Source organism: Halichondria panicea, chromosome 16, assembly GCF_963675165.1.
Source record: "Halichondria panicea chromosome 16, odHalPani1.1, whole genome shotgun sequence".
NCBI classification, from domain to species: Eukaryota; Metazoa; Porifera; class Demospongiae; order Suberitida; family Halichondriidae; genus Halichondria; species Halichondria panicea.
The window spans coordinates 5,393,191-5,405,819 of NC_087392.1; the positions used below are offsets into that span (position 1 = coordinate 5,393,191).

The 12,629-nt window shown below is 43.0% G+C and overlaps 2 protein-coding genes and 1 long non-coding RNA gene across 7 annotated transcripts; 2 read left to right on the forward strand and 1 right to left on the reverse strand.

Moving 5' to 3' along the window:
- Positions 1 to 81: 81 nt before the first annotated feature.
- Positions 82 to 12,542, reverse strand: LOC135350525 (SWI/SNF-related matrix-associated actin-dependent regulator of chromatin subfamily A containing DEAD/H box 1-like). Of its 5 annotated transcripts, XM_064549348.1 has the most exons (18): positions 11,508 to 12,542; positions 11,343 to 11,381; positions 11,166 to 11,285; positions 11,018 to 11,079; positions 10,146 to 10,236; positions 9,547 to 9,646; positions 9,011 to 9,070; positions 8,829 to 8,904; positions 8,465 to 8,600; positions 8,071 to 8,202; positions 7,616 to 7,829; positions 2,184 to 2,404; positions 1,746 to 1,838; positions 1,575 to 1,693; positions 1,359 to 1,426; positions 1,031 to 1,145; positions 838 to 950; positions 82 to 307 (listed from the first exon to the last, which is right to left on the reverse strand). In XM_064549348.1, the coding sequence occupies exons 1-18, from the start codon at positions 11,967 to 11,969 to the stop codon at positions 234 to 236; spliced, it is 2,295 nt and encodes a 764-aa protein (XP_064405418.1). In that variant the 5' UTR covers positions 11,970 to 12,542; the 3' UTR covers positions 82 to 233. The 5 variants fall into 5 exon arrangements, 4 of the variants coding, with proteins under 4 accessions (XP_064405418.1, XP_064405420.1, XP_064405419.1 ...); XM_064549350.1 differs by lacking the exon at positions 8,071 to 8,202; XM_064549349.1 differs by lacking the exon at positions 1,746 to 1,838.
- Positions 2,403 to 3,857, forward strand: LOC135350583 (uncharacterized). The gene is made up of 4 exons (XR_010399194.1): positions 2,403 to 3,012; positions 3,077 to 3,355; positions 3,442 to 3,626; positions 3,687 to 3,857. It is a non-coding gene; the product is annotated as an uncharacterized LOC135350583 (long non-coding RNA).
- LOC135350532 (probable serine/threonine-protein kinase kinX) lies at positions 4,908 to 7,259 on the forward strand. Its single transcript, XM_064549357.1, has one exon. The coding sequence runs from the start codon at positions 5,004 to 5,006 to the stop codon at positions 7,164 to 7,166; it is 2,163 nt and encodes a 720-aa protein (XP_064405427.1). The 5' UTR covers positions 4,908 to 5,003; the 3' UTR covers positions 7,167 to 7,259.
- Positions 12,543 to 12,629: the final 87 nt, after the last annotated feature.

Sequence of the window (12,629 nt, forward strand, 5' to 3'; positions counted from 1 at the left end):
CAAGTACCAGTGGTGTATGGAGATGCACTCTCGAGTATAACTATGCATGCATGGGGATGCAATCATGCATTTCAATAATCGTCATGATCTGTTATGATTGTGTGGTTTCAAATATATTGTACAATAAAAACTGATTTGATTTGCTTGGAATAATAGTTACAAAATCACATATTCTCACTGACAATAAAACACAACACTGATCTGATAATAGATGAGAAGTATACTCAATAGTGTTAAGTTGGGAGGTTCATAGTTTGAGATCTTGCTAGAGCCTTCTGTAGGAGACCAGTCACGTCCAATTTATCATCTAGAGAAGGAAACAGTAAAGAACAGTAAATGTAATAGGAGTACAGTCAATCAAATACTGTGTACGTTAACTAGGTATCAGTAACAGACATACATGTACATGGAGAAGAATTAGTTCATGTACAGGCAATCTGCTATGATAAACTTTTGACATAACGAAAATAACACCTCAGCTAGCTACAATACAGAGTGTCATACAGGGGAAAGGGGGATATCCCTCCTTAGCCCAACCCTCCCCCCCCCCCTAAAATGTGTTACTAGTTGTATGACTGCATGAGTGTCCATAGCTGGCAATTTTACATACTATCAGGGTATTGAAACAGTTGACCTTTTTTCTTCAAAATTTTCTGTCCACTTTTCTTATTTCCCCCCTCTACTTCAAAATCCTGTATGACACCCTGCCATACAATACTGTTATAGTGTACACTGTGTGCAGCCATCAATAATTACATTCACCAAAGCCGTTTAGATGCAACTCCCCACACAGTGTAAACACAGTGTCAATATTGTGACCATGCCCTCGTCCCTCACCGTGGTCAGTGGAGGCTGTGAGGTCGTGCTCCAGTCGCAGCTTGCTCTGTGCACACTGGAGGATGTCCTCTTCCACTGTCCCACCACCCACCAGCCTCAGCACCGTCACATCCCTGCATACATGTATGGAGGGGGCATACAAAATGAATGAGAGAGTATGAACATGTAGAGGATCTAGTTTAAGCCCATGCACCTGGTCTGGCCGACCCTGTGACAACGGTCCTCGGCTTGCTTGTCGTTGTAGGGGTTAAAGTCTATATCATGGATGATGACCACATTGGCTGAGGTGAGGTTGATGCCAAGACCCCCTGCATGCATGGGAACAATACAGTCACTGCAATAATGTACAGCACAAGCTTCTCAATGAGTCTGTACAAGTGTGTGGGCGTTCTACACATCACTAGAAGAAAAGTTCATCAGTGAAGACCATGAGATCTGTCTAGTCAGACATTAGCTACTGTACAGATAATGGACAGGCTCAGTTATGCTAGACTAGTGTGTACAGGTCACCATCAACTCACCAGCCCTTGTTGATAGTAGGAACACGAAGATGCTCTCCTGTTCATTGAACTGGTCTATTAGCCCCTGCCTGCAATCAAAGCACTCAATACGTACGATATCACACATGCACACACGCACACACACACATTGTAAAACTATAGTACTTCCGGCTATATTGTATTGGATAGCCTGTTATACACTCTTTCATGTCAGCTACACAGTGGGCACCAACTCACCTCTCAGTGACGGGTGTCTGGCCGTCCAGTCGGAGGTGGGCGTGGCCTTCTTGCCGTAGAAACACCTCAAGAATGTCGAGCATCATTGTAAACTGACTGAACACCAACACACGATCACCCTAGTCGGGAAAAATACTGTTAGCAATAAAAAAATGTTATTTATGTACTCACATTCTTTTTCAGTTGTGATAATTTTTTTGACAGGAATTCACATTTTCCAGACATTCCCACCAAGCTCCCGGGTAGAGCGTATTCTGATAGTGACTACGTATGTGTGTTCATGTGCATTACATAACATGTGACCACACCTCCTAATAATGACCAACAGTACTGCATTGTGTACACACATAGTGAGCTACTAAATACATAAACTCTGCAATCCACAAACACAGTCATTGACCTCCATTATCCTATACAATAAACACACACACACACAAACACACACACACGCCCACACACGCACGCACGCGCGCGCGCGCACACACACACACACACACACACACACACACACACACACACACACACACACACACACACACACACACACACACACACACACACACACACACACACACACACACACACACACACACACACACACACACACACCTTGTACAGTGTGCAGAGGTTGTGTAGCTCAAAGTCTGACATTACACTCATATCCTCCCACACGAGGTTGGGAGCAGCATCTCTGTGACTGGGCTCCTTTAGGATGGCCCTCACCATGCAGTGTAGGGTGTGGTCAGTGTAGTGGTGTCTCAGGAGTAGGGGATGGTTGGTGGCCTTGCGAAGGTCTACCATCACGTCCATCCTCTTGTTGAGCTCATCACCTGTAGTGGAGAGGGGGTGCTCAGTACGGGGCACAAACACTGTAGCATGAAAATCTTTGCGAATGAGCCAAATCAGCAGAAAATCTAACTACTGCGTTCTGGCAAGGATAGTATTGTACCAGTTATAGGGGTTTACGATATTATTTTATCAATACACGCAAAATTCGCTTATGATATGATGCTCGTAAAAACATTTTACTAATAATGCACAGATACACAATACACAATGAAAACCAAGCCCTCAGAACCATTCCTTGGAACCACTGTACTAACCTACTAACACCACTATTTATGGCCAGATAGATGCTTATTAATAGTTTTGTTGCTAAGGAACCACAATGTTTGGTATTCCGTGGTATAATACTGATGATGCATATATGGTCGTGAATATCTACTCTGCACATGATCACTGATCTACACAACCAAAAATCCACGTATATGATTAGCATCTGTGAGAGGTGCACTTATTATACTGATGTGTGCACAGAACCGTATGAAATCTGTTTTGTAATACAAGTGGATCAGATGTGTGTTAAAGATGTGTGTGCAATATGTACTTCACTCGTGATTACCAATGTGATGTTCTGCTATGTATCACAAGTGGAAAGGTGCAGACTCACATGAAGGTTTGTTAGACAACCAGAGTTTAATACTTTGGTTATTTTTATGTAGGGTAGAACAACTGGCCAGACAGCTAGATGCCAGACAGCTAGACCTCAGTCATCTATAGAGTGGAAACGCGTGAGTCTATAACTATGTATGCACTGATGACCAAAATTATATTATATATTTCTAGGCTTGAAAGTCATCATTATTTTGACAACATTCAGACGAGGGGTTAATTGATGATCCACTACTTCCCTGTTACTTTGTGATTATACATTTATTTCAATTATTAGATGGCTGCTTTTATTGTGACCCACTAACTATGAATGGCTCGCACTTTCAAAAGTGAGTGCACTACATGTACGTGTACATTTAGACCTGTGTACGTGTACATTTTACATTTCAAACTCTACCCCTGCGTGTGTATATAGGTGTTCAGAGTTGCATATAGTGTGTTTCATTTTGGAAAGCAGACAAGTATGTAAGGGGTTCTTAGACCTGGTAAGGAATGCAACCCACACATTAAAAAAAAAATGGAAGTGCACCCACTGCTCAACCTTGTGGAAGACCTTGCTGTCTCTTCGGTCCCACTGCTACTTTTAATTAACACTGAAAGGTTAATGTTTAAACTGTGTACGTATATGATATGTAACACTTCCTTCGTCTTGTGTTGCAGGTGTGAAGCCTTTAAGTTATATTGAGGGAGAAGAAAGTTTTTCAAATAGACGAGCCCTAAGTGGTGATATTACTGCTTCGTTTTCATTAGAAGCATTGAGATTTGTCTATTCAAGTGGCTATTACCAGAGTGAGATTTTCAACAGTGAGTATTATAATTTATGCTGTTGGTTTACCTACGTTATACTTATTTAGGTGTGTTGCTGGGTTGACTAATCTCTACAACCAGCGCCTGGTGTCTCATCACACATCTTGGCAAGGTCTGGAGCACTGAGAAAGGTAAGAATATTTATTGTACATGCATGGATTAAGCTATAATTATGTTTGTTTGCATGCTATCTAAAAACAAGGCTCAACCAACAAGTTGAGAGATATTGCCAGATATTGCCTTGTCTTTCAATGGCACCAATCAGAATGGTGTGAAGACTCATACAAGAATACGATATACATTCATCATCGTCTTGGATGTTTTGGTGCAAACGTATATGGAGCAGTTTATGGACACATGTACGAATTACTTCTTGCTTGAATGTAAGTGTTCAATATCAATTTTGAATATAATATTATACAATGTACCATTGACAATATATTTCAGGTTGTGTATGCAGGACTCCTGTTGTTCTTTCTAACTGCTTAATTGACGGCATATAGTGGTCTGTGCCATAATGGAAGAAGAATCTTCCCCCTTCCACCTCGCCAAAATGAGAGGCTTTTGACCCTTCGGACTGAACACGTAAACACATGTTCCTGACATGTACATAATTATGTTACACTGGACAATTCGACCTACGGGAGCTCGAGTTGGGTTTCACCATATACAATGAGCAAGACTGTCCGTTGTTAACTTAACATTACTACGCAGCCTTTTACAATCGAACAAGAACGAGAGCAACTTAGCATTATCATAGTAATTTTTATAAGTTGTCCTCTAGCTATTTTAACCATCCTTTTCATGCATGCACTTGTCAATACATAATTATCTCTGCCAACCTGCATGATTGTAGATCTATATAATTATCATAATTACTGTAAATACAATGATATACAACCAAGCCACTAGCTCTAGCTTATATTTACATGTCTGTACCAGATTATGTACAATGCTGAATCACAACTGTACAGCTTCCGCACATATCTGTGCTATCACTTGCGTAACACATCATTGCCCAGATGAAATGTACAAATTCAATTGCACACAACTGTACGGACTTGTACACGGACACGGAACAGATCAGGAATTTTTGGTTGTGTAATACACACAACAAGCACATGTTCACCTCTTTTCTAATAGCTAGCTTAAACTGTACACCTAATAGCTATGGCTGAGAGACAAGACCATGAACAAGAGTATATATTCAGAAATGTTCAACTCTTCAAGAATGATACCCTTGGTACTGGCTCCTACGGGGCAGTGTGTAAAGCCAAGTGTGACCAGCTACTCTGTGCTGCCAAGCTACTCTATCCAGTGCTCTTCCAAATAGCTGTTCCAGATCCTGGCAAAGAACATAGACACCCGTTTAGAAGATTCGAAACAGAGTGTGCATTTCTGAGTTGTATCAACCATCCCAACATTGTACAGTACTTGGGGACCTATCGCGATCCCGACACAAATGCACCAGTTCTTCTCATGGAGCTCATGGACGAGAGTCTGACACACTTCCTGGAGTCATCACCTGGAGACATTCCCTACCACATCCAAGTCAACCTCTCCTATGACATAGCTCAAGCACTTGCCTTTCTCCACTCCAATGGGATCATCCATCGCGACCTCTCCAGCAACAATGTCCTACTCATTGCAGGCACTCGAGCCAAAGTCACCGATTTCGGAATGTCCAAATTTAGGGACATAAACGTCAGCCGACTAGCCACAATGACCACATGCCCAGGAACACCAGCCTTCATGTCTCCCGAGGCACTAAACGAACCACCAGTGTACACAGACAAACTAGACAACTTCTCATTTGGTGTGCTTCTAGTTCAGACCACAACTCGACAGTTTCCAAACCCAACAGATCGATTCGAGAATATTCAAGTTCCCCATCCACGAAATCCAGGTCGCACAATTGAGGCTAAAATAGCAATCCCAGAACTAGAGAGAAGACAAGCTCACCTGAGCCTGATTGAGCCCACCCACCCTCTACTGCCGATTGCTCGTTGCTGCCTCAAAGACAGAGATGTTGAACGACCATCTTCCCAACAGCTTTGCCAAACACTAGATGCTCTCAAGAGGACACCACGATACCAGGAAAGCTCCCAACAAGACCTGCACCAGATGCTCAGAGAGCAAATAACAGCAAATGACACACAGCTACAAATAAACGAACGGATTTTAACAGAAAATCAAGAGATAATTACACAAAACAATAAACAGTTACATACACAAGCTAATGAAATACAAACCCTCCAACAAGACAAAGCAACCCTTCAACACGAGGCTGAAGCCAGGGAGAGACAGCTGAGGAGACTCAACCAAGAGTTGCAATCAAGTGAGGAGAACACTGCTGTCCTCCAACAAACCATCGATCAACGAGACAGAGAAGTCACTCAACTGAGACAAGCGTTGGCAAGCAAGAACGAAGAATCTCACGATCTATCGACTCGAATGCACCAAGTCGCACTGCAAGATGAGCAAGCTACACCAACGAAACCTGTTACAATAGAGTCACTACCTGATGCACCTGATGGTATTGGGTATGGATCATCATCAGCCGTGATTGGAGACAAGACATACTTTAGTCCATACAGAAATAATAAAGTCTATGAGTTCAGCAACAATCAGTGGTACGAGTTACCACCTTGCCCTAACAACCGCTTCACTATTGTCAGTGTTGATGACATGCTCACAACTGTGGGGGGACGGTCAGACACACAATACTATAGTAACAAACTCTACAGCTACATTAACAACAAATGGGTCGAGCACTTCCCTCCCATGCCAACCAAACGGTGGACACCTGGAGCTGTGTATGCCAACAACACACTTGTAGTGGCTGGGGGATTGTGTGATTCAAAAACATTAAATACGGTCGAGATATTAAACACTGCTAACATGCGATGGTCTATTGTTAGCTCACTACCTGTGCCAACCACTCGCCCATCAACAATGATCTGTGGAGACTATGTGTATATACACACACGAACTGATAATGCTCAAGAGAAGTATTCAGTGTACAAATGCTCATTAAGACAACTAACTCAATCCCAACCAAGCTCAGCTATATGGAAGAAGATTGCCCCTTTGCCAGTTAGCTATTCCTCTCTTGTTACCATCAATGGCCACCTGCTGGCAGTGGGTGGGTGGGACTCCAATGGAGATAACACGAAGGACATATATCAGTACAACGAGACATTATGGACTGTCATTATTCAAATGTCAACACCTCGATCATCATGTCCCACTGCTGCCCTCCCTGGGAACAAACTGATGGTGGTGGGTGGAGATGGTGCAGACAGAAAATGTGAAGTAATTACTTTTGTATAGTTCCTAACTTGTTCTTTGTGTCTTATTGTTAATTTTGATGAAAGTTGTGGTGAGCAATAAGATTTGGGAGATAAAAAGTTTATATTTGGGTGATTTTGCTGTGCATGTGTTGTTAACATTACGTGAGATAGATTGAGATTAAAACATTGGGAACTATTAATATGGTGATCCCTAACCTGATCATCAATACCAGCTATACGCTAGGCTAATTACTTCAACTGAATGAGCAGTGACACTCAGTAAATAACTATGTTAAGAGTTGCATGATAACATAGCAGGTCAATTGACCACTATCTGCTACAATATTGAGGACAACACAATGTTTGAGGGACTGTGAACGGTAGCAATCTCTGCACATGAAACCACACCCACTGCCTCTCTTACGACTAATCCACAACACAAACTAGCCACAATCTCCCAACACACAACATTCCCCTGCAGGCACTCACCATGCCGGCCCTGATTGACCCTGAGTGACCTCTCCACCACGCCCCTATACAACGTCCACTGAGTCTCTGTCAGCTGACAATGCTCTGTACTGGACACCTTGGCCGGGAGCTGACTCAGCACTTGTGACTTGAGCCTCCGCAGTGTAAAGGGTGTCATGATCTGCTTGGCCTGTCTCACTTGCTCCTGGTAGTAGGCACTCGACTCGTCCACTCTCTGTGGAATGTGTGTGTGTGTGTATGTGTGTGTGTGTGTGTGTGTGTGTGTGTGTGTGTGGGGGGGGGCAGTGTAGTAAGAACTGTGAACTGTACAGGGGAAAGCAGCAAATTTTGGCTTACAAACTTTTGTGAACTGAAAAATACACTATAAGCATCTTTTAAAAGAGCTTTGGACAACCCAAATTCAAGTTCTGGTCATTCCAAATGACTCAAGGGCAACCTCCTATCCAATCACTCACCCTAGCTCTAGAGAAGGTGTTTCTGATTTGAGCAGAGAATTGTTTGAAAGGAATAACGAAACTGAGTAGAGACATGAGCTCCAGCAGGTTGTTCTGTAGTGGAGTCCCCGTGAGCAGGAGTCTCCTCTTAGCCTGTAGCAATACCATCACAGGATTGTGTGAGTCACTGGGACAAGGTTTGAGCATGACAGGGCCAGTGCAGAGACTTACTGTACAACTAACACAAGTATTACAGGCACAAAGACATCATAATCAGTCTTTGGTACTGCAAGTCTGTACATGTGATTACCATATATTAACTAACAAACTCTCCATAACTTAATTAAGTATGTGCACACACACTCAATACTACAAGCCTTACACAGAAGCACACTATGTATGTTTGTGAGCATACCTGTATTTTCATGAGGTGTGTGTATCGCAGTGAGTTCATGTTCTTGAGCATGTGTCCCTCGTCCAGTACGAGACAGTCTAGAGAGAGCTTCCTAAAGAACTTCCTGTCCTCAGCCTGACCTATACACACATTGTACCTGCATGGGGACACAGGGATAGACCATAACTGAGGCATTGAGTGAACAGATTCAACTGTGTGCATGAGATCTATAGCAGTTGTGTAGAAATGCTCACAGCAGATGCACACATTGTACCTACAGCTATGTAGGTCAAGTTAACACAAAATTTATCAACAGTCTTATAGTTAGAACCACGGGGATTAAACAAGTGCCAGAGTATAATATCAAATTAGTGACAGTACATACGTTGTGAGGATGACATCAAAGTTATCACGATTGGAAAGGATCTCATATCTCATCTGAGACCTGTCCTGTTGGGAACCTGCAGTGAATCGTACACAAGTCAGTCCCTTCACATAGAGCAAATACCATACACTGTGTAGATGACATGCTCTAGTGAGAGCAGTACTGTACACACAAGCACTCACCCCAGTACGCTATGACTCTCATGGCTGGACACCACACCTCAAACTCACGAACCCAATTGTCTACAAGGGAAAGCAATCTGGTGGAAATTACAATACATATACAGTACAGAGTCTTGTAATACAATCATGTTACTCTGAGACCACTTGGTAAAGGTCAGCAGTGTTTAGTTAGTACTGCACTTTACTACTATGGTTCGGGGATTCTTTCAACTGCCGAATTCTGTGGCCAAAAAATGATAAATAATAGTACTTGACGTAAATTTGAAAGACGTCTTTCAGAAAATAGATCAACGGTACTAAGATGCTCAACTACCTCTCTCCCCTCTCCCCCCTCCCCGTTTAATTAATGGATCAGGGACTCCTCCTTCAGTTGCCATTACTTGAATTCCGTGGATCCAATTTAACGATTTTATGAAAGCTTACCCAAAAATGTGAGAGATAAAAACGTTAGATTAGATAATAGGGTCGAAAATAAATTTTAATTTTAATAATCCCCTACAACAGAGCTTATCTGAAGAGCTCTCCCTAGTGAGTACCTAGAGTGGAGGAGGGGACCACGACAAGGAAGTGACCACTGGAGCCCAGCTGATAGAGGTGAAACAGGAACGATATCGCCTCCACTGTCTTACCAAGACCCTGCATTGGAGGGAGGAGACTGTTGAACACACTGGATTAGTGTGGAGCATTGCTTTAATAATATTGTTAGCAAATCTGGTGGCAAAATTGACAAACCACAATAGACTGGGTGTTGCCCTCAGGCAATATGTGAATACTGAAAACACACCAGGAAACTTTGACGACTATTTTAATGCCTTTATAAAAGTAGAGAAGTATTATTTTCCCTCACAAAGTGGAAGTGGTAACAGTCTACAAAGGGGAAGGGGGCACTCACACTACCACCCTCATTAAAAGTAAGTAAGCTGTGCTTAATTTTTATGCAAAACAAGAAAACACGGATTGATTTATATTATGGGCGAAATAATAGAAGGGGGTCAACACAAGCTCTCTTCCTAGAACTAACTACAGCCACACAGTAATTACTCCAATACACACACAACTGTGGCTGGTCTAGACAACACATCTGATTCCCCTAACCCTCATGCATTGGAGAGTACACACTAGGAGACTGGCTCACCATTTCATCAGCCAGTATTGCATTGAGGTCTTGAGAGTGTAGCAGGACCAACCAGTTGAGACCAAGCAATTGATACTCCTTCAACTGAACACTGCACATGCAGGGACAACAAGTACAACCACTTCACTCTATACACTAGACACCTGACCCCCTCAACACTGCCACCTCACTCTATACACTATACACCTGACCCCCTCAACACTGCCACCTCACTCTATACACTATACACCTGACCCCCTCAACACTGCCACCTCACTCTATACACTATACACCTGACCCCCTCAACACTGCCACCTCACTCTATACACTATACACCTGACCCCCTCAACACTGCCACTTCACTCTATACACTATACACCTGACCCCCTCAACACTGCCACCTCACTCTATACACTATACACCTGACCCCCTCAACACTGCCACCTCACTCTATACACTATACACCTGACCCCCTCAACACTGCCACCTCACTCTATACACTATACACCTGACCCCCTCAACACTGCCACCTCACTCTATACACTATACACCTGACCCCCTCAACACTGCCACCTCACTCTATACACTATACACCTGACCCCCTCAACACTGCCACCTCACTCTATACACTATACACCTGACCCCCTCAACACTGCCACCTCACTCTATACACTATACACCTGACCCCCTCAACACTGCCACCTCACTCTATACACTATACACCTGACCCCCTCAACACTGCCACCTCACTCTATACACTATACACCTGACCCCCTCAACACTGCCACCTCACTCTATACACTATACACCTGACCCCCTCAACACTGAGTGTCCATTACACTATTTTATACACCATGCAACTTGCAAAGATTTTCTAGTGCTTGACTGCTCACCTTGGGTTCATAACAGCAGGTTGTGCCGAGTACACCACATCATCTCCAGTAGTACTCACACACTATAAAAGCAATGACAATAGAGTGGATATTTCACAACCAGTAGCTAAAATACAGAAGCTTTCCCTCGGCTGCTAAAGATACGTACTTCTGAGTTTTGCAGGTGAGAGAACTTGTCTTGGATGGAGGTGGAGATGGTCCTGCATTGAGCCAGTAGTCTAACAAGAACCTTCCTCTCTGCCAGTAGTGTCAGACAGCCTTCCAGCAACTGGGGGGTGGGGGACAGTCAAAGCAGGCTCTAGATTATAGATGGAGGGAGACCTACCTGTTCACTAAGACCCTTCTTTGCAACAAGAGCCTCCACCTACAGTACAAATACACACACACATTACTAATGCATATACGTACACTAAACACAAAGGACACAATAAAGTAGTTTATCAAAGACCTCGATTATTAAATAATAGTAGCCATGAAGATGATCTCTTACCAAATGCTTCCAGGTTTCAAAGGGTCGGTGTTTGTCAATCAGTTTAGCTTTGGTAACAGAGCAGCGTGGAATATCACACAGCTCATCCAGGGAGGAATCGTTCATAAACTTGAGGATTGACTTCTTCTGTTTGACGGAATAACCATCTTCCTCTGATTCTGACCCACTGTACTCATCACGATAACTATCAGTCAACTCCACCACATCAGCAGTAGTCTCACAAGACTGTACACTTTGTTTGGTTTCCATCGACGACAACTTTGTTTTTGATGAACTACGATCATCATCGCTATCGCTACTTTCTATTAATATTATTTTCTTGACCTTCTTACAGTTTCTAGCGGCTTCACTGTGCATTTTAATTTCTTTTGAATCGTTTGTAATCTTGCTTTTCTGAAATGCAAACTTCTGGAGCTTTCTTCTTGAGTTGCTAAGCCATTCTGATGATTCTTTGAGCTCCATTGCACGAGGTCTATCATTGCTGGAGGGTACATCTGAGTCACTGTCACTCTGTATGTACACTGAGCGTCTAGGGCAGCACTAAATCTTCTAGGAGAGGTGTGTTCCTCAACTGCAGGGACTGTCAGAGAGGGGAGGAGGGAGGAGGGGGTTTCTGGGATTACCTCTTTTGAGGTTTCCACAGGAGGACTCACATTTTTATGCCTCGGTGCGCATGCGCAAGCGAGGTATACGGTAGTGTGTTTGTGTGTCTGTCTGTGTAGACTGCTACAGCTGCTCAAGGATGAATCAAGTGCAAGTAAGAGTTTCTATAGGCTTCTAGTCATGTTTAAATTACTTGGATTTTAATTCGTGGATTTGCAAAATAATGCTTCTTTCTCGAGTTATGCCTAGTTTTGCTTACTTGGAATGCCATTGCAGTCTTTTCAGAAGAGCACGTAGCCAAACTTGTTTACCGAGTTTTACTACTCTACTTAGTAGTTAGCTCTGCACTAGAACGCTAGCTATTGGTAGCTGCAAGAGTGAGAAAGAGAGCTGCAAGGCTCTACTGATGGCAGCCATTAATTTTACACTTGAACTTTTGGCATCAATCGTTTTTAACAACAATCATGGTAGATCATTACCCACTCTTTGAGTTTGCATGCAGCAAAATAATTATTGCAA

What these genes read in the sequence shown, in the direction of transcription:
- LOC135350532 (XM_064549357.1), top strand. Translation starts at nt 5,004, where the DNA reads ATGGCTGAGAGACAAGACCATGAACAAGAGTATATATTCAGAAATGTT.
- LOC135350525 (XM_064549348.1), bottom strand. Translation starts at nt 11,969, where the DNA reads ATGGAGCTCAAAGAATCATCAGAATGGCTTAGCAACTCAAGAAGAAAG. An exon ending in GGTCAATCAGGGCCGGCATG is followed by an intron (nt 2,405 to 7,615) that starts GTGAGTGCCTGC and finishes TCTCCACTACAG; the next exon opens with GTGATGAGCTCAACAAGAGG. An exon ending in TATCACAACTGAAAAAGAAT is followed by an intron (nt 1,694 to 1,745) that starts GTGAGTACATAA and finishes TTTCCCGACTAG; the next exon opens with GGTGATCGTGTGTTGGTGTT.